Genomic DNA, 18,651 nt, shown 5'->3' with positions numbered 1-18,651 from the left:
TCTACTGTTAGCAGCGCGGCGAGTGTGAGGGGAGCTGTGGCATCCTTCACATCAACTGTCACCGCAGCTCAAGAGGGAGGACAACCTGCCCTGACCTGATCACAGGATTAGAGGGTTGAAGAGCTAGAATCCAACAGCATTTGGTTTTGATGTGCACTTGACTTGCAGATAAAAGCAAAACCTACCAATTTAGTGAAGCAGCCAGTCTTTTTCAAGTGAAAAAGCCAAAGTAAGAGGAGGTATTTTTCCATTTGAAGGGACATATTTGGGGACAAGGCACCATTTCCAAAGACTGTCTCAGCTGAAACTTGTCACATTTTGTTAGCCTGTCAGCAAGACTGCATGATATAAATATCATCAGGTTTCATAGAGATAAAAAGGAGTGGTAACATCCATGTTAGTTTATTGTTTAATCAGTCTTTGACTCAGTTGACAGTTGAGTAGATTACTTACAGAATCTAAATATATCTCTCTGAAAATAATACTGTACTTTTTTTGTTGAAAGAGCATGGTATCTTCCTGTAAATCTCTCACATACAATATATACACATTATTCTGTATTATACATTTACACTTGCATACACAGTCACAAAAGAAGCATCACATCTGAAAGTGGATTCATCTGGACTTTTGAGGTTTTGCCGTTCAAATAGCTAAAATGCACCTGCATACATTCGAAACACGAGAACTCTGAGGGTGTTTTCATGCATGGCCTGTCTCAGCAATTTAACTAAACTCGGTGATTATCACTCCCAATTTCTTTGCACTGATGTGAGATTACGGCCCCGCTGAAATAACAAACCAAACCCAGACAGACAGAGGAGTCATCTGAGTTGGGTGTGATTTGGAGCCCACTTTGATCAATCTTTAGCTGCTGGGTGTGAATATCGTGCAGTCAGTCAATTTGTGGTGACTGCTAATTATAACCTCAGCCATGATGTTAGGCCACATCTCTTACTTTGAAAGATATTTCAAAAACGCTGTGATGTATTTCGGCAAAATTTTAAAAATAAAAGCATGGACTAAGGAAAACTGCTTAGAACTTCATGCTTAAAGTGAGGCCCTCTTTACATAAACTGCTCTAACTCTTGAATGTATTGTGTAATAGCAACCAAATTTAGATGACACATGCACAAATCAACTCCAAGCAAACTTGCAAAACTATTTTGCCTCAAGGTGGTGCTGCAGCAATATGGTAAAGTTAAATGGAAATGACTTCTGATTAGCTTTTCTGGAAAAAGAAAAACAAACAAACAAACAACAAAAAAACCCAGCATGATTGTCATTCACTTTCTGTGGTTTGATGCTGATTCAGATGCAGATGGAAATTTAAAACTACTTTACATTTTTTTATTATCAAAATAGCATATTTTGAGTTTTGTTGAGTGTTTGTGGTCAGATTAGTTTACATGAAATGAATGTAAAATTGACAAATTCAACTCTGTTCACTATAATTCAAGTGTCATTGTTGGAACTAATGATTAAATAATAATTTAGTTTTTGGTAAACATCAATGTGGACACAACTGGAATCTCTCACAGTGTATAGTGCACCAATTCTGGGCTTAAAATGGACACCACTGTTAAGAAGTGTTGCTTAAATTTCCTCCATCAGACCGTTACAAGCTTTGATTCAAACCATTTATCATTTGACCTTGTCCTACTGTTTGTCTTCCAATCTTGAATGAACAGTAGGCATTAGGACTTTGAACTGAGTTCAAATAATGATTAACTGTGTCACGATATGCAAGAGTTTTTTTTTCTTTCCTTTTTTTTCCCAAGTGGGGCAGCACATACTGTAGTACATAATGTCAACACCGTCTCAGATGAAAATAAACAGTTACTTCCCACTGACTGATTGTAGATACACATAATGAGGGTGGGGCTATGCAGCAAAGAATAAATTGTTGGACACTGTTTCATACCACAGTCATCACTGGCCAGTCTGTTATATCCTACAGTCAAAGCCAAGCACAATTGTGCACAAAGGTGTAAATTAAAAACTTCTACAAAGATGAGTGATTATTATATATTGTTGTCTGTGAGTGATATAACAGTGCGTCCACCTTCCATTTTTCTTCAAGTGAATTCCCCACCACACTGCCGGTGTATCTGTTCACAGGATGATTAATAAACTGGCCCTTTCATTCAGAAAGCAAATAAAAACTACACTAATGCAGCAATACACAGATGTCATGCAGGAACAATAACATTTCATTGTTCATCTTATAACTGGGGGATTCATCTCTATTAGATTTGTCTGTTCAATTTTCATTAAGTGGCAGGCAAGAAAGCAAAGTAGCTTTGCCAATAATGTGCAGATTTACGTGATGCGTCTGAGCAGCATTACAGTTCAAACTCTATGTCTGTGTCTAACACACTGTTTGCAGGTGCTTGGCAGGCCGAGTCTTTTCACACTTTTGTGAGAATTGATGGTAGTGCCTCTGGTGTGACCCAGTCAGGCTACACATTTTCGCTGAACAAACCCTCCCAACCACTCATGAGTGTGCATGCAGTTTAGGGAATGTACATGCCATCTCCTCAGGGTCCTTTCTGTGACCCTGCGGGGACTGCACTGACCCTATGTGAGGCTCTGCATGCGTAATTCCTGCAGAAGCAAAACAAATCTTAACAAAAATCACATACAGGGCTGAGGCAATCAGGTCAAACTAATGAGTTGATTTTATAATGAGTTCTGATGATTTGAACTGCTTATGGTTGAACAGGTGACGTGATTTCAGCAGAGATCACACGAGGTATACCGGTTATGTCTGAACCCTGAATATGAGCATTATAGAAGCATTTCATGTAGTTCTGTGTGACTTAAAAGTGGTGTGGGTGTGTATAAGGGTATTTTATAATATTTGTTGTGTGGAGCTTGACATATGCAAGAATAATCTCTTTATGCTTGTGAGTGGATCAAAACCTCTGAACTCAACCTATGAAAATGAAACGAGAACATCTCTTCATACCAGCACCCACCTCTAGCTGCAATAAAGAAAATACCTTTTGAAATTAACCTGCGACTTCTGGGAGAAACCATTAATATTGTACTTTGAAATGTAAAGAATATTTACTCTGGTAATGAGGATTCCCTCTAAAAACACTTAAGTAAGAGGAAAATTCAGCTCTGTAAAGGTAGAGCTGCCTTCTCATTCAAGTGATCAAGGCCTCTAGCTTTTGGGCAGTAAACAGTGCCGTTCACACAAATGTTGGTTTGCCGTGTTGACACACGATGCAAATTCATTAGCTGTGGTGGGGTGCTGATACGCCAGTCGCCATCCATCAACGCGGGGCTGCAGAGTTCTTAAGAAACAAAATAACTCCACTCAATAATTAAAGTTTATAGCTTACTGGTTCTGCTTGTGTGTTAAGGGAAAGCTGGAGGAAACGCTACAAAGATCAAAATAAATCGTATCACATAGCATATTGAGACTTTACAGTGAAATTTAGGCAGTTCTGTATTAGCCAAACTTGCATGCTGTGAGCAGGAAATATATTCAACACAGAACAACACCCAGTGCAAAGGTATAGTGATTGGGAGTCCCTTGCTAACAGGATATTTCATCAGTGTCTTATTGGCTGATTGTGCCAAATTTACCGCCCTGAAACTAGAAGCCGAAGTGTCTTAGTGGAGAGCTTCACTCTGTGAAAAAAAAACAAACATAATAGCACTTAGTGGTTTTTGCTTGGTTTGTCCTCTCACTCACTGCAGAGCAGGATGGATCAGATCAAGTTCTGGAAGGTGACAGGAAATTCCACAGTTAGCTACGTCGCTCTTAACACAGTCCAGAGCAGCAAGGAAGCTCAGTCAGATACTGGCTCTGTAGGGGTGTGTGTGGGGGGAAGATAAGTGCCGGCAAGGCCATGAGGTGGAAATGGGGGGTGGAAGGGGTGCGGGTTTGCTGATCTTCCGGGGAGATCGCGAGAGAGAGAGAGGGGAGGGAGGGTTGATCTCACGTCACCACTTGCTGCACTGTTGAGCGTTCATGGGGGCAAGACTGGTCTCTGCAGTGCAGCCTCCTGAGCAGCCGCTGAAGCTTGTTGGAGAAGTTTTTGTTCATCTGCCTGTACATGAGAGGCATCGCAAAGCTGCTGGAGAAAGCCAGCAGCTTAGACACGCATCTCAGGAAATAATAGGTAGGTAGGTAATGTGTGTTGCTAGTGTACCCCGGTGCACCGGCAACAGTGTGTACCAACAGAGTCATGTAGTACGGGGTCCACAGTAGAAACTGAACACAGACTGAGGCTAGCAGTAGCCTGTGGATAGAAGGGTCCAAGCGAGCGGAGTCCTGATCCAGAGGTGTGGACTCCTTCCTGATGCGCAAAATGAGCACAAAGGCATAAAGAACAGCCACAGCTGGAACCACATAGCCGATGAACATCATGATGGCATCCGCCGCCTCCTTATTCTGCATTTTGGAGCATTCTACCATCTTTGTGGAGATGTGGTTACACACGTAAAAGAGCAGTGAAGAAAAGCTGGTGAGCACGGCGCCGCCCCAGATGAACCCGCACACGTGCTTGGTGTTGTACACACTGGACATGTACGTGCGAGGCAGCGCTCGCTCTATGTAGTAGTCCAGACTGAGCAGTGTGGTGGAGTACATGATGACCAGTGATGAGATGTTGAAGAGGATGAGGAGGGTGATGTAGACCTCGTTGTTGTACTCCCATGCGTGCCAGCGGGTGAAGGTAGAGCTCAGCAGCTCCACGGGCGCCACCACATTGAGCACAAGGCCTGCGATGGCCATGTTGACGAAGTAGACGTCCGGCATGGTCATGGACACCTTGTTGGAAAGGTTGACCACGACCAGCAGCACATTGTAGCACAGCCCCAGGGGGAAGCACACCAGGAGGTAGATGAGGGAGAAGACTGACAGGATGAGCCCAAAGTCCTGGCAGAGCCGGAAGTCCACGCTGGTGTCCGTCTCATTGTAAACCATGCAGATCCACATCGCTGGGCTCTGGCACAGGTCAAGCACTCTCAACAGGTCGACTGCAGGCAGAAAGATGGGGAGAAAGGAGTCAGTTACTGCACTAATAATAAATGTCATGTGCACACAAATTCATATGTTTTATACACAAGTCTGTATGCGTACATTTCCAACCCTCTCTGTTATTGGTTCTCTGTGCTGGCTAGAGGAGCAAGCCCGGCCTTGACACAAAAAACACGTCAGCGTCGGCACGGCTATTATGCCCTGGGTAACACTGTTAATTTCACTTCACTGCATCTGACTGGCTGAATGCAGACGCCCCACAATATGTTTCAATTGCGAGCTCAGCCTCAAAACCCACTGTTTCTCCTCTCTGAGAGCCACGCAGGCTAGAGCAAATGAGGCCCTTGTTCTGGTGGAAGAATACAAAACTGCGTTTGTTTGACGCCTCTGCAAGCTTTTTCTGTCTTCGCCCCCCCCCCTCCCCTTTTTCTCTCTTTGTCACAGTCACATGCGGGGCCTGTTGCTGCCTGTGTGGAGCTGCCCTTATGCTTTTCACATGGTCAAGCAGCAGAGATAAAGAAGAACACGTCTTTAAAGTTAAGCATTTGCACCTTCTGTTCAGGTTACTGCCAAGTTGACTGAAGGAGGGAGGGGTGGGGTGGGCTGGGCTGGGCACGCGATGATGGGTAGATTTATAAAGAGTGAAATGTGGCACAGGCTCTGGTGTAGGGTCAGTGAGGATTGAGTTGTGGGGTTGGAGTTCAGGGCAAGGTCAGAGAAAATGGCCGTGCATATGTCGGGAGCCTTTGTGGATGAAGCCTGATATGGGGATGCAAGTTTTTAAAAAGTTATGTAATGCTCCCTTTGCATAATTTACTCTGGTCATTTTACATAAATTATTCAAATAGCTTCAGACACGGAAAAGAAAGATCACAAAGCTATCGCAGGATTACAGAAATAAGTCACCTAAAGTTCACCGTATTATGTTTCCTCTGTGATAATTTGGCTATTGTGTTTCCACATGTTTGGCTTCAATCTCAAAACTGCATAAAACAAAAAAAAAAAAAAAAAAAAAAAAAAAAAAGATTCTCTGAGGAAATACAATTTACAGGAAAAAATACATGTGCTAATCTGTGCAAGAATTTTCTGGAAACCTCCTCTTAAAAACAGAAATTACCCTGGAACAAAGTGTAGGAAGGGAGTTCTGTTTTCAGGAGGATGAGTAACGATGCCAGTAAAGGGGAAACATTCCTCCGTTTACTTACGTAACTCCACTACAGAGGGGCTGTTTTGGCCTTAAGCCGCAGACACAGACGCACATACGCGCACGCACACACACACACACACCACACACCAAGGACTCAGTCCCTCCTCTATACTACTCTGGCTGCAGTAAGACTATAGTGGAGGCTGGAGCTCAGAGCTGGACTGGAACGGGATCGGGAGGAAGAAAGTGTAGAGTTACTCTTCACAAAAAAACCTGTCATTCCCAGAACAGGAGCACTGGTAACCCCCCCACACACACTCCCCCTTGTAAACATAGCTCTCTAACACCAGCAGCTAGGTGACTCATTGACTAAAACAGACCATAACAAAAGCGCATAATTAGCCACGGTCGTCTCCCATTGATTCTGTACTATTGTCTGAATGTATAGTAGTTTATTCACCCTTCACTCCTTCAACAACCTCTCATCACTTAAAGGGAAAATGACTCTAAGAGAAGTTGGTGATTATTAAAGAGAGCTCACTGCCTTGTGGCTGGCTGTCCCCATTCATTAGCACCTGCTGTATACAGACATTTCTGCCACCCTTTCATTACCACGTTGGCTCACTCTGCAGCTTCCGACAGCTGCAGGGCACCTCATAATTTTGCATGAAAAGGAGTCTTTGCTTCCAAAGAAGTCTTGAACAAGCAGATATGCACTAATCAAGACTTCAGATCAAATACTACAGAAACTTAGCACCGCTATGACTGAAATAGTTTATTTCAAAATCATAAGTTAGAAGAAATAGTTCCTGTTTCCTGTGCCTCTGTGGATAAGATTAACCCTGTATCTCATCTCAGATCTTGACACTGACAAAACGGCGATGAAGTACAGATGAAAGGTAAATTGAAAGTTAACTGCGGAAATTGAAACCTTAGTATTTCCTACTGGAAGTGACATTTCACCTGAGATGAACCATTGGATCCTTCCTCTTAAAATCAGAGGAAGGATTTCACTCATTAAAACTAGAACAAACAAGTCAAGGCATAGTTACCATGCAATGAATAATGACACGTGAAAAGTGAAGAAAATTCCAGTCACTTCAATATGATTTGTCTACTTTGCATATCCTGCAAGTCGCTGCAACATAGGAAAATATATTCAGCTGCTAGGACCAACACTTAATAACAATTTAAATTGGGTTTTTCATGTTAGGCTTGTGAGCAACCACTACTTTTGCTTTGCTCTGTCTGCATCAATTCACTCTGGGCAACTTCTACCCGGCTGTTGTGAAAGTCACTGCACTTTAGCTCTGCACATTTTGCCAGCAGCCCGTGATAATGAAATCTCTAGTTTTCCACTCAGCTGAGGGAAAAACAGGAGAGACGTCTACTCCTCCTGACTCAGAGGCACCACCACACTCAGTACAATATGAGCTATGAGTGTTTTCATTCAAGGTAATGAGGACAATCTCATTTTATGACCAGTTTCAGATTCTGTCAGTAGACAGGGGTGACATTGTTTGGGGTTAAGTGAAGGTCGGAGATTTGCTGTTAACATGAACGAAACAACTGGCAGCATTTTCGGTTGTTATATGTGTACTGTCTGAGGAATACAGAGTTGTGGTAGTTGTGTTTCATTTAAGTACAGAAATTTTCTTTTTATTGTATTATTGTCATTTACTGTAATAGCCACACAACATTATCATTATCACATTATTAAGGCCAGTTCATACTTATGCATAGGGTAGGACTGACACAGAGCCTACGCCATTGTGAGCATTTATACATGTGCGTACATTTGCGCCGTGAAAAGGTTGATCAACAGTCACTTTTACTGAAATTTCTGCAACTCAAAAGTGAGAAGACATCAGAGGAGATATGACCACTGAGGAGAGTGCATATGACCACTGAACCGACTGAGGGGACAGGAGTATTGGAGTGTGGACTGAGGTAGGAAGAAATACAATGCTTCCAAGTGGACCAATCATAGCTGTTGTGGTCTATGCCGACTCCACATGTAGTTACATTTCTAGGCATAGGCATGGCATAGGGTATGTGTGCTACACTCTACCTATGGCACTGAATGAAAATGATCAGGAGTTGCAACTCTAGCAGGTGCTTATAACATACTGGTACTCAGAAGTGACTGATTTTGGTCATGCTGCCCATTCCTATTACTCTCCATTATTTATGCAGATACCTGTAACTACATGAAAGATCACATTTCCAGAATTGTGCCTTTCATACAGCATTTCTACACATATATTGCTGTAAATATGCATGAGATGAGATAATAAAACCAGGAGAAAGATGGCCGCTTCTCCTCTGCTGCTTCCCATAAAAATGCCATATTTAATACTACACAAATAAGTAAGTATAAGCTAAACTAAGAATCTTTGTTGTGTTCTTCCTGCACATGACTGCAGTCGTAGATGAGATTAAGGCCTGTCTGAACTTTTTACACCACTTCATGTCAAAAGTGGTTAAGTTAAATATTCCCAGAGGGGGAGCTGAAGGCAGGCCCTGCTTCAGCACACTTCAGCTCCACCAAAGGCGATCTCGTAGGAGTGACGCACACGTGCTTGACGTCTCACTGTTTTGATGCCAGATCTCGCGGGCTGATGGGAGTAGTGTGACATACTGGGCCCACACCCCTCATATATCCTTACTGGAATTTACAGGCCCTTCTCAGAAAGCACTGAGTGATGTCACATGATTCGCTACTCATATCTGCAGACAGTGTGCAGTGGAGCAGCAGCAGAAGTACTACAGAAAGAAAATAAGATTACATGTCTCACATTTACACGTTATAACTGTTTAGCAGCGTCAGAGTGACATTTGATGGGCAGAATTTTCTAGCATAATTCAAAGTAACTGCCCATAAAACTATCAGACTACTTACAGCATGAGAGTCCATTAAGATGTAAATGATTCATCTAAAGAAGACCCTAAATCTTTCCTGGTTTTAGGGATCTTCTCAGCTGCCTATTATTCTTGGAAAGCAGCCCATTGACTGAGAGAATTAATGAGGGATCTGGCTTCAGGTGTATGATAATGCTGCATAACATTTTGCAAATTAAAATGACTAAGCTCCCACTGACTCCATTACCGTGGGGAAGTTTTATATAATTCAGAACGTTTTCCCCAAATCATTATCAGTCCCGACAGGATTGAGACAACGCACCTGAATTTGTGTGTGAGCAGAATGGATTGCTTGCCAACTACAGATGTCGTGCTTAGCACCATTCTTTCAAAATCTGTCGATCTGCAAATCTTGAATGGTTAACAAGATAAATGATAAATAAAAGTCCAAATGTTGATGATTTCATTCACTCACTGCGGCACAGAGGACATGCAATGACGTCACGTTTGCTTTGGAAAAACAGTCATTTCCTAACATCAAGTTCTAGTGTAACAGACTCCGGTCAAGAGCGAGTCACGGTCAGTCTCGACAGCCTCATGAGCTTCTTTTCAGCAACTTGTTCAACTGTCACAGGCAACAACAAAGTCAGAGTTCAATGGTCAGCACAAAGCAGGCTTACTGTCATTAAGTCACAGACGTGTGCGCGCGCGCACACACACACACACACACACACACACACACAGACACTTTTGTCCCTTTTGCTCACATGGATGAAGTTGACAAAAACAAGTGCAAAGCCGATCTCAAGAAGCATTTAATTTGGTGCCAGGTCAGACTTATCTGAGCACTTAAATAGCTCAGCTCTCTAGTTAATGTGTAATATGTACAGGTTTATGTGCTGGCTGTCATGTAAAAAACATAATTACCATATCATCATCATCATCATCATTACTGAAACTTCCGTCCACACGTTATCTTTACTAGCCTAAGTCTGAGCAGTAGCAAATAAGCATCTGTTAGTATCTCTCACAAAACAGTGACTTTAAAAGCTTTATTCATCAAAACAAAGACGCAGTAGTGTTGAAAATACAAAATAAAAAGAAAACTGCGCACACTAGGTGAATATTCATGTACATTTTGAATACAAGAATGTAATATTAATTATGCTTTGAGCAGTTTATGAGTTTATATTTTATGACAACACAAGTCTGTACATATGTTTAAAAACTAGTTACTAATGACTTATTGATGGCCTGGGAGTTAAGGAGATACATTAGTAGGCTGAGTTTACTGATCCAGTAAATCAGGCTGCCTTCATCCTGCAGCCTACTGGTTATAAACATTACATATGGTTAAATAAACAAACTCACTGTGACATCCCATTAGTTGTGGGTTTCAATGGAAGATGAAAAGGGCTGTTATTCATCTAAAGAGCAGTCTGCCACAACTGTAAAACTGTTTTTGGTGTTAAAATTTCTTGTGAAGGAGCTTTTCTTTTCTTTCTTTCTTTCTTTTTTTTTTTTTTTTTTTTAACTCAAGAGGTCTCTGATTAAACTGATAGAGCTATTTCCCAGCACTGAAGAAAACTGATCCCGTGAGAAACACCTTCAGGTGTTCTTTCCCAAATATAAAATGCGTCCTTAAAACCGTGGAGCCGCCACTGCTGAACAAGAATAAGAAAACAAACCAGCGTATCGGGGTCTCTTAGTATTATTATTATTGAGGACACGGGGTCCCTCCATCACACTTGACTGCGCAGATCAAAGCGTGGATAGCTGTCACGGCTTTACTATTATTCTACCATTTCTGCGGCTATTGTTGGTACAACTAAAGCCACTCACAGGCACCTTCAGCGGTGTAAATCCACTTTTCCACCACCGCGAGATGAAAATGCGATGCAAACCTATCGCGTTCGTGGATAGAAATAGTAGAAAAGAGAGCAAAACTCACCGGGAACGTATAGATTTGGCTCGGTGACAAACCTACGGAGGCATTGGGTTTGGATGTAGCATTTCCACTGGCATTTCTCAATCGCTTCATCTGACAAACAGGACATGCTAAAATACACACTTCGGCTCTCCCCGCGTTCTCAAAGCCTAAAAAGAGCGATAACAAACCGTTTTTACCGCATTTCGGTTGACTCGCTCTTCATCTATCAACTTTCCGGACGAGGCTTGTTCTGAAAAGGGGCCGTCTGTTGCAGACTTTACTACTGCTGGAGTGCTGCTGAGCCCTACAGTGTGTACACACGTGACCCTCCCCCCACCGTCCTCCTCGCACCGCTCTGCTCTGATGCCGCTCCACGGACTCGAGGCCCGAATGGCCGGTTCTCTACGCTGATTGGACGGAGGGCAGGGAGGTGGGGACCGAGAGGGAAGACACACACACACACACACACACGCACTCAAACCCTGAAACCCTGCCTTCTTCAGCAGTGGATGGTCCCCAATAAACTCTTCATATGCAGCCGTTCATCAGAGCAGTGCTTGGTAAGTCATACTTAAATATCACAATCATACGAAACACAAATCCCTTCTTTATTTTTGTATGCACCATCCAGTATTGAGGTGCATCTCAAGAATCTCATTTCATTCAACAGTTCATTTGTTCAGTTTGAAAAATAAAAAAACAAAAACACCTTACAGATCTCTTGTGTAGGAATTGGTGTTTTGTTATAGGTAACTTTAATAAACCAACCTAAACCCTAAAGGCCCCTTCATACTTCTGCAGAGAATCAATGCCATAGGTACAGCATAGCTGCATACCCTATTGCATAGCCAGAGCTGTAGCCTATGCAATAGCTGGTCAGCCTGGTATGCATTGCATTTCCCCCTACACAATTCACCCTCCTTTTGCTGCATTCAATTCAATGGTCATGCTCACCATTTCCTCTGACATGTTCTCTCTTTCCTGTGCTGCAGTATTTTCAGTAAAAGTTACTTTTGTTCAGCATTTATCAGCCCCGACTCCAACGTAATCAGCTCAGTTTCAGTCACCATTGTTTGAAGTACATGAAAAAACAGAAACCCCACAGGCAAATAGTGTTTTGGCGGTGTAAGTATAAACCTAACCTAACCTAAAGGCACCAGTGTGCTCTCTTAGAACTTGCTTTAGAGCATTTTTGACATAGGATCAAGGCTATTTCTGACCATTTCTATAACTCTCTCTCTACAACTTTCTCAGAAAAAAAAACATGATGTTTCCAAAGCTGTAAAATCATGTGTTGATGTATATCCCCCTCCCCGGCTTGTATTTCACTGTTCCACCGGTACCTGAAATAACACACCCCCAATCAAAGCAAACCCCTAGTTTTAATGCAGGGATGTTTGGTCTGAACGCCTGCTAATCATAAGCTAACCCAAACCACAGAAGGCAGCACTACAGGAAACACATTCAGAAAAACACAGACGGGACTGACAGAGGTCAGAGAGCCTAACATAATGGCAAGACATCTTCTTTTGGAAGAAACGTGAACTGTGAGTGGGAGGTGCTGCATTAGTTGCGTTACAGCAGTCATCGTAAATGCATTGAGTTTCATCCTTGCTTGACGGCAAATGTGTTTGGATTTGGCTCAAAAATCTGCTGCTTCTGAAACAGTGGAAACATCCATTTACAAAAACAACACCGGTCATTTGAATCACTCGACCTAATCTGAGATATGGGTGACAATTCACAGAGGTGTAGAACCAGGCTCCAGACAAAATATTTCCTGGGGACTGTATTGAGCCCAAATGGGAGATGTAATGGTACCTGGATATTTTCAGAGAGCTTTTACAGTTTTGCATTTAACTAAATGTTATCTCAGCCTAATCTCTGTTGATGTCTGTGGGCCTGCTTGTCTTTTTGGACAAACAACATCACTGTCTCTCAAAATGAAAGAAAAAGAATATTACTCATGTCTGATGGCTCAATAATTCTGTCTACAAAAGTAGAGTATTGGTGACTTTCCACTATGATGAACATGCTCTTGAGAAAATGAGGAAACATTTGTAATGAAACAGACTCGATCAGCACTTTGGGAAGTGTTGTAATAAATATTGTTTATTAGAATGATGAAATGCCTTTGTGTTGTTCTGTTGAATGGAGCCTTTAATAAAGCAGCTGAAGTTTGCTAAGAAGATTAAGGATTATGATGTAAATTCTTCACAGTTTATAGCACATACCATAATCCTGACATGGAGAACTGCGTAATGCAGCAGATGATTCTAAGTATTAAATGCCTCTTGTTTGAACAGAAGCTAATTTCACAATGGATCCAATTTAGTGGATAGTGGATTTTTTTTATCACTACACCTAAAGGGTGCAGTATTTTATTACCAAATACTCACATTTTCATTTTCTAGTTTCTTGCTTTGCTGTTTTCACATTCTTCATGTTGCACTGTGCAAAGCCTGAGATCATATTGCATTTTAACAACTCAAATAAATCACAGTAATCTTTTGGGTCCCATGGCGATATGTAATCCTTAGAATTCAGAATTACCCTATTATAGGTACACAACCTTTCGTATTTGCCAGTGAGTCACGCAGAGATAGCAGGTAAATGTCATGTTCATTTGTATTGCTGTTGTTACTGGAAACCTATAAAGTCTTATTTGATCATTGCTTAGCTTTATCCATGAACCAGAGATAAGCACGCCACATGCAGCTCTGCTACGACATCAGGTCTTAATCAGTGCTTTACTGTTTACACACACCTATCCCTTCATTTCCTTCTCGGCACTTCGGGTGAGGGGTGGGGAGGAGGAATCAGCAACAAAGCCCTGAAGTGAAACCCTGAAGGTCCACGGTGTTAAAAGAACCTGGAGATAGATATTTCATTAAACTCTCAAGAATTGTCTCTGGGCCTCTTCAGCTCCCCATTGCAAGTAATGGATTAGTTCTGGCCAGCAATAAAAAATGAAAAGCAGTAGTGGAAGATTGTTAGAATGCACGGTTTCAAAACAAAATGCTTCGCCATGGCTCTGCGAGCACACTCAGGCTTTATAGGGAGTGTGTAGGAGTGTTGAACATAAGTCAGCTGTGCCACTTTGAAAGAACTGAAGGAGAAATACTAGGATGGAATAATTCAAGAGCAGAGTATTTCACTGATCTTATATTTAAGAGTTACATAACCATGGCCTTGCAGAGTCTAACAGATTTTGTTGTTATCGTCTCCCTCAGTCAGAGATAACTGTAGCCAGAGAGCTGCGAAGTTAAAGAATATAATGTCCAATTTGATAACTGACCCTACAGGAAACTGTTAGTGAAACTGTTTTCTCGGTTGCAGCTATAACTGAATCTAATGAGTCATAGCTGAGAAGTCTGTGCTGTAAATAATGTCTCCAAAAAGCAAACATCTGCATGAAAATGATGCATAGTTCAAGACAAAGAGCTATGCTTCGTAATATCAGCTGCCACACTATGGCAGTAATAGGAGATTAGTGCAGTGGAAACATGTAGTCTTTAGTTTTGCATGTGCTATAGCCATCATTTATGCAAAGAGGGAGCACACTGCAGCTCAGGAGTGAGTCTTAAATGTCAAGCGCTTCACTTCCCCACAGCTGCATCGACAGTGGAGCCAAATCAGAAGCAAGCAATGGTTAAAGAATAGTATTCCCAGCAGAGGAAGGAGGAAGTATTTTCACTGAGGTGTACTGTCGATGGTGAAGACGGCTCTTACAATGTATGGCTGATATGACAAATGATGATTTGAATAACACCTTTTAGCAACGAATGAGCTGAGAAAATGTTAAACGGGCCAGTATGATATCAGATATCAGATCTATGAGTCTGGTTAATGAGATGTTTAGAGAGTAAACCTTGTTAGCATAGCATCTGCTTGACTTTGACTATGGTATTGCAGCTTTAATGGAGGACAAAAGCCAGAATGCAGAGGCAAGTCAGACAAAATAGTAGCAACAGCAGTTTCACGACCAGATGGCAAATCACCACAGAGCAAATGAGTTATGTCTTTTTTGAGTCCCCATAAAATGAAATTTTTGTCTTGTTTCTGGCCAGCTAGGCTTGATCTCTGTCTTTTATCGCTCCTTTTCAATTAATTGAGACGCAGCAGTGGAACAGCACACTCTGGTCTCTGCTTCTTGTGAAAGCAGCACCCTGGAGACAGAGATTAAAATTGTTCCTGTAATTCCACTGTTGTGACTGTGTTCACTTATCGGATAAGATATCACTGTTCAGAGTTTGCCACGTGGTATGATGATAGAGGACAAAGTGGTCATTAATGCGTGTATCACTTGCTTTTATAAAATGATAAAACAAATTGATTTTTTTTCAATAAGCAATTTTGTTGTCTTGTTTTTGTCATGGGATTATATTAGATGGTGCATGAGATATATTTTGTTTTGATGGAGAAATAAATTGAAGTTATCTGAAATTGTCATTGCTTGGGTGTATCTGAAATACACCCAAGCAATGGCAAACTCTTCCCTGCTTACAGCCTACAGCCTGAGTCACTTGTGTGCGAAGGCTGGGTGTTAATGCAATAATCCCCCACATACAATCTTCAGAGTTCCACAACATTAGTCCAATTAATTCTGCTTACGCATAACTGAAAGTCTCCTTCATCTTGTGTGACATGTACTAAAAGCTAGGTGTCCTGCCCATGCAGCTTCATATGAATTTATTCAGGTAGTCCTTAAGTGCCTAGTTGTCTAGAGGCTTGTTTAGTGTATATTTTATTCTCAATGTATAGATTGTTGCATGCCATATGAATAACACAAGTTCTTTTTAATTTTGATCGCATGCTTACACAGGAAACAAACTGTATATTAAGGCTGCTTTGCATGGCAGCGCCTGTGATGTGGTCATTTACTGCAGCAGGGGAGAAAGTGAGTGTTAGCGTTAGGGGCCGAGTGGACCATGGTCTGAGGACTAAATCACAGTTTATCCCCAATCAAGCTCTGAAATCTGTTCCTATTCTTGGAAGCTTGAGCACCACTGTAAAGCTCCGGTCTGCATTTACTTCCCCCTAAAGACTTTTGGCTGCATGACGACATATGGCTTGTTTACAAATGAAAGTCTACGCTCGGCCTCAGTCGGCCCCGGATGCATGTCAGCTGTTTGCACAGTCACTTTGGCAACAGATGGTCACAGACACGTCATGTGAGTTTAATGATAATGATTAAACCGCAGTGTCCGTGGGCATGCTGAAATTCTGAAATATTTCAGCAGATTATGACTTTGAGTCATATTTTTTTCTCCCTGAGAGAACTGCCACCCCACAGTTGTTACTGCACTGAAAGATGATGTCAGAAAGTTATGATGAATCATGGTGGGAGACACATGGCAGTGCTTGTGTGTCTGACTTTTTAAAAATGGTTTTATGTGGAGAATTATACTCAAACACACACATAGAAGCAAACAGTGCAATACAGCAGTGAAGTGAATGCTGTGCACACGCCTTTAAGCTCAGAGGCCTGGGAGTGCACATTAAGCTCATTAAGTCTGTGGTGGAGATTATAGTGTATTGCAGACCAGGCACCAGCGTCCAGTGGCCGGGACATCTCCTCATTTTCAGATGGCAGGGAGGAAGTGGATCGAATCAGTGTTTCCCAGTCAGACAAGTGCATGCTTCATTAATATATAAAATCACACTAATCTAATTTAAAGAACACATATTAATGTTGGAAAAAGCCACCTAAAAAATAATATATAATGTGACTGCATATATCTACACTGCTAAAAACACAGTACAAAGATACGTATAAGGCTGATATGTACAGCAGAAGAGCAGAGCTTAGGCGTGGAGACCCCCTGTGATAATCCAAAACAAGTTCATAATATAAACATCAGTACAAACCCTGCAGCTTGTTTTTGTTTTGCCGTCACGACTGATTCGGCACCACACTGAGGTCTGTCATCCTGTCAGACGCCTTCCTGGAAAAAGGCTTCCCATGTGGCAAGATGTGTTTGTGTCACCAGGCTTGGCTGTGGAAGCAGTGTGTGTGTGTGTGTGTGTGGTTATGTGTGTGTGGCATTCAGTGTTTTAATATAAAAGTGAACAGAAATAAATAAAAGTTATTAAAATGTTTGAAGGGTGGACTGGGTAAGTGAATATATATACATATAAATGACAGTACTGCTGCAGAGTGAGGACGGAATAGCAGTGGAGCCTGGATTAATATAACACTACGTAAGCCTGTCTCCTAAGCTGGTGTCTGTGTGTGTTTCCCTGCTGGGACCAAATGATGCTTTGGAAAGATTTTTGATGATGAATTTTGATATTCTCCTCCCATCTGTCTATCTCCTACCATTTACCCCCAGAGATTCATTAACCTTTGGGCTTTGCATGCTGAATAATGTCATGAGCAGTAGTATTTTTTTTTTTGTCCTGGCCCATGGCCCTCCTCTTTGTTTATGCTGAAATGAGCAGTATGACTTGGCAGAAGATGGCAGATAGCACATCTGCTAAACTGGAGTAACTCCTTATGGTTTAACTGCAGTGCTGAAAGATTGTTATAAAGGATCATTTTGGGAAACTTCCAAAGCACATCTACTATAATTCATATAGAACCTGTTAAGTGTTTAGGAGGAATGTACCCACACATGTGCATGCACACACACATGAATGACGTGCATGTGAAAAAGGAATATATTAGCTATAACCATGCAGACTATATGGGGTAGTGTTATACTGCTACATATAAATCAATAGCCACTAAACAGTCCAACTGCAGAAAATGCTTAATAATGCTCCTCTCCCCTGTGGCGTGCCTCAGGGTTCCACTTTGGGCACCATTTAGTCTGTGTTGTTTATACTTCCCCTAGAACAGATCACAGCAAAAAAGGTATCTATGGTAACTTCTATGCAGATGATGTCAATCTACACATTTCATATAGATTTACTCAACTTTGAATTGAGGGTAAGAGATGAGTTTCCTGCAGCTGTTTCCCAAGTTGGAACAATGTATTGGGTCTCCTTCAATCACTTTTGACCACCAACATGTGAAGTGGTTTTCGATTTCTTGCTGGTAAATGGACTGTGTTTATAAAGTGCTTTTATCTGAAGCACTTTTACAATTTGCCCATTCATACACTGACTGCAGCGAACTACCAGTCGTGTTCTGGACTGCCAGTAAGGAGCAATTTAGGGGTCTTGCCCAAGGGATGCTTCAGCTCGTGTACAGGAGTAGCTGAGGACAATGACCTATAAAGTGCAAAGTGAACTCTTACTACATTACTTACTCAGTGTGTTTTCTTTGGTGAGCCACCCAATAAACACAGTGTGAGTCTTATTATTGCATAAACTGGGAGAGACCGTGACCCTGCAGACCCCAATATGCAGATATGATATCCTGCAGTACATAGCTGCAGAGAGGCCTGCATAGCTTAGCAACATTCCTGGAGTAAGTGAAGAGGACAGTTAATGTTTTGGTAGTGGGCATGTTTTAAAAAAAAGGAGGGGATACAGGTTAACTGAGGTGGTGCTCAGTGGTGCAGGGAGAAAAAACATGCAGACAGGTTTCTACCCACTCTGCTGTTAGCCCGTCCCTGGTGAAAGAATGAACACTGACCTCTGGGTCAACCTTGTAATGTATCCTTTTCAATAACATCCACCTCAGCCCTATGCTTAAACAGTAGTTTTATGGCACGTTCCTTGGATTTTCTTTGTCTCTCAAGGGAAATTTATTTGTTGCCTTTT

At 41.9% G+C, this 18,651-nt stretch overlaps 1 protein-coding gene across 2 annotated transcripts; it reads right to left on the bottom strand.

Annotated features, from left to right (window-relative positions):
• Positions 1 to 395: 395 nt before the first annotated feature.
• Positions 396 to 11,323, bottom strand: gpr146 (G protein-coupled receptor 146). 2 transcript variants are annotated; one of them, XM_018705089.2, is made up of 2 exons: positions 11,136 to 11,323; positions 396 to 4,998 (listed from the first exon to the last, which is right to left on the bottom strand). In XM_018705089.2, exon 2 carries the CDS (start codon positions 4,955 to 4,957, stop codon positions 3,956 to 3,958), a length of 1,002 nt encoding a protein of 333 aa, XP_018560605.1. In that variant the 5' UTR covers positions 4,958 to 4,998; positions 11,136 to 11,323; the 3' UTR covers positions 396 to 3,955. The 2 variants fall into 2 exon arrangements, with proteins under 2 accessions (XP_018560605.1, XP_018560604.1); XM_018705088.2 differs by having other exon boundaries at positions 10,960 to 11,318.
• Positions 11,324 to 18,651: the final 7,328 nt, after the last annotated feature.

This window comes from Lates calcarifer, linkage group LG11, assembly GCF_001640805.2.
Source record: "Lates calcarifer isolate ASB-BC8 linkage group LG11, TLL_Latcal_v3, whole genome shotgun sequence".
NCBI classification, from domain to species: Eukaryota; Metazoa; Chordata; class Actinopteri; family Centropomidae; genus Lates; species Lates calcarifer.
Note: the sequence above shows the minus strand (reverse complement) of the source record. Positions and strands in the feature narration are given on the sequence as shown.

Coding starts and splice junctions, on each gene's coding strand:
- gpr146 (XM_018705088.2), bottom strand. CDS start 11,065: ATGTCCTGTTTGTCAGATGAAGCGATTGAGAAATGCCAGTGGAAATGC. Junction 4,999..10,959: donor GCCAAATCTATACGTTCCCG/GTGAGTTTTGCT, acceptor TTCTGCCTGCAG/TCGACCTGTTGAGAGTGCTT.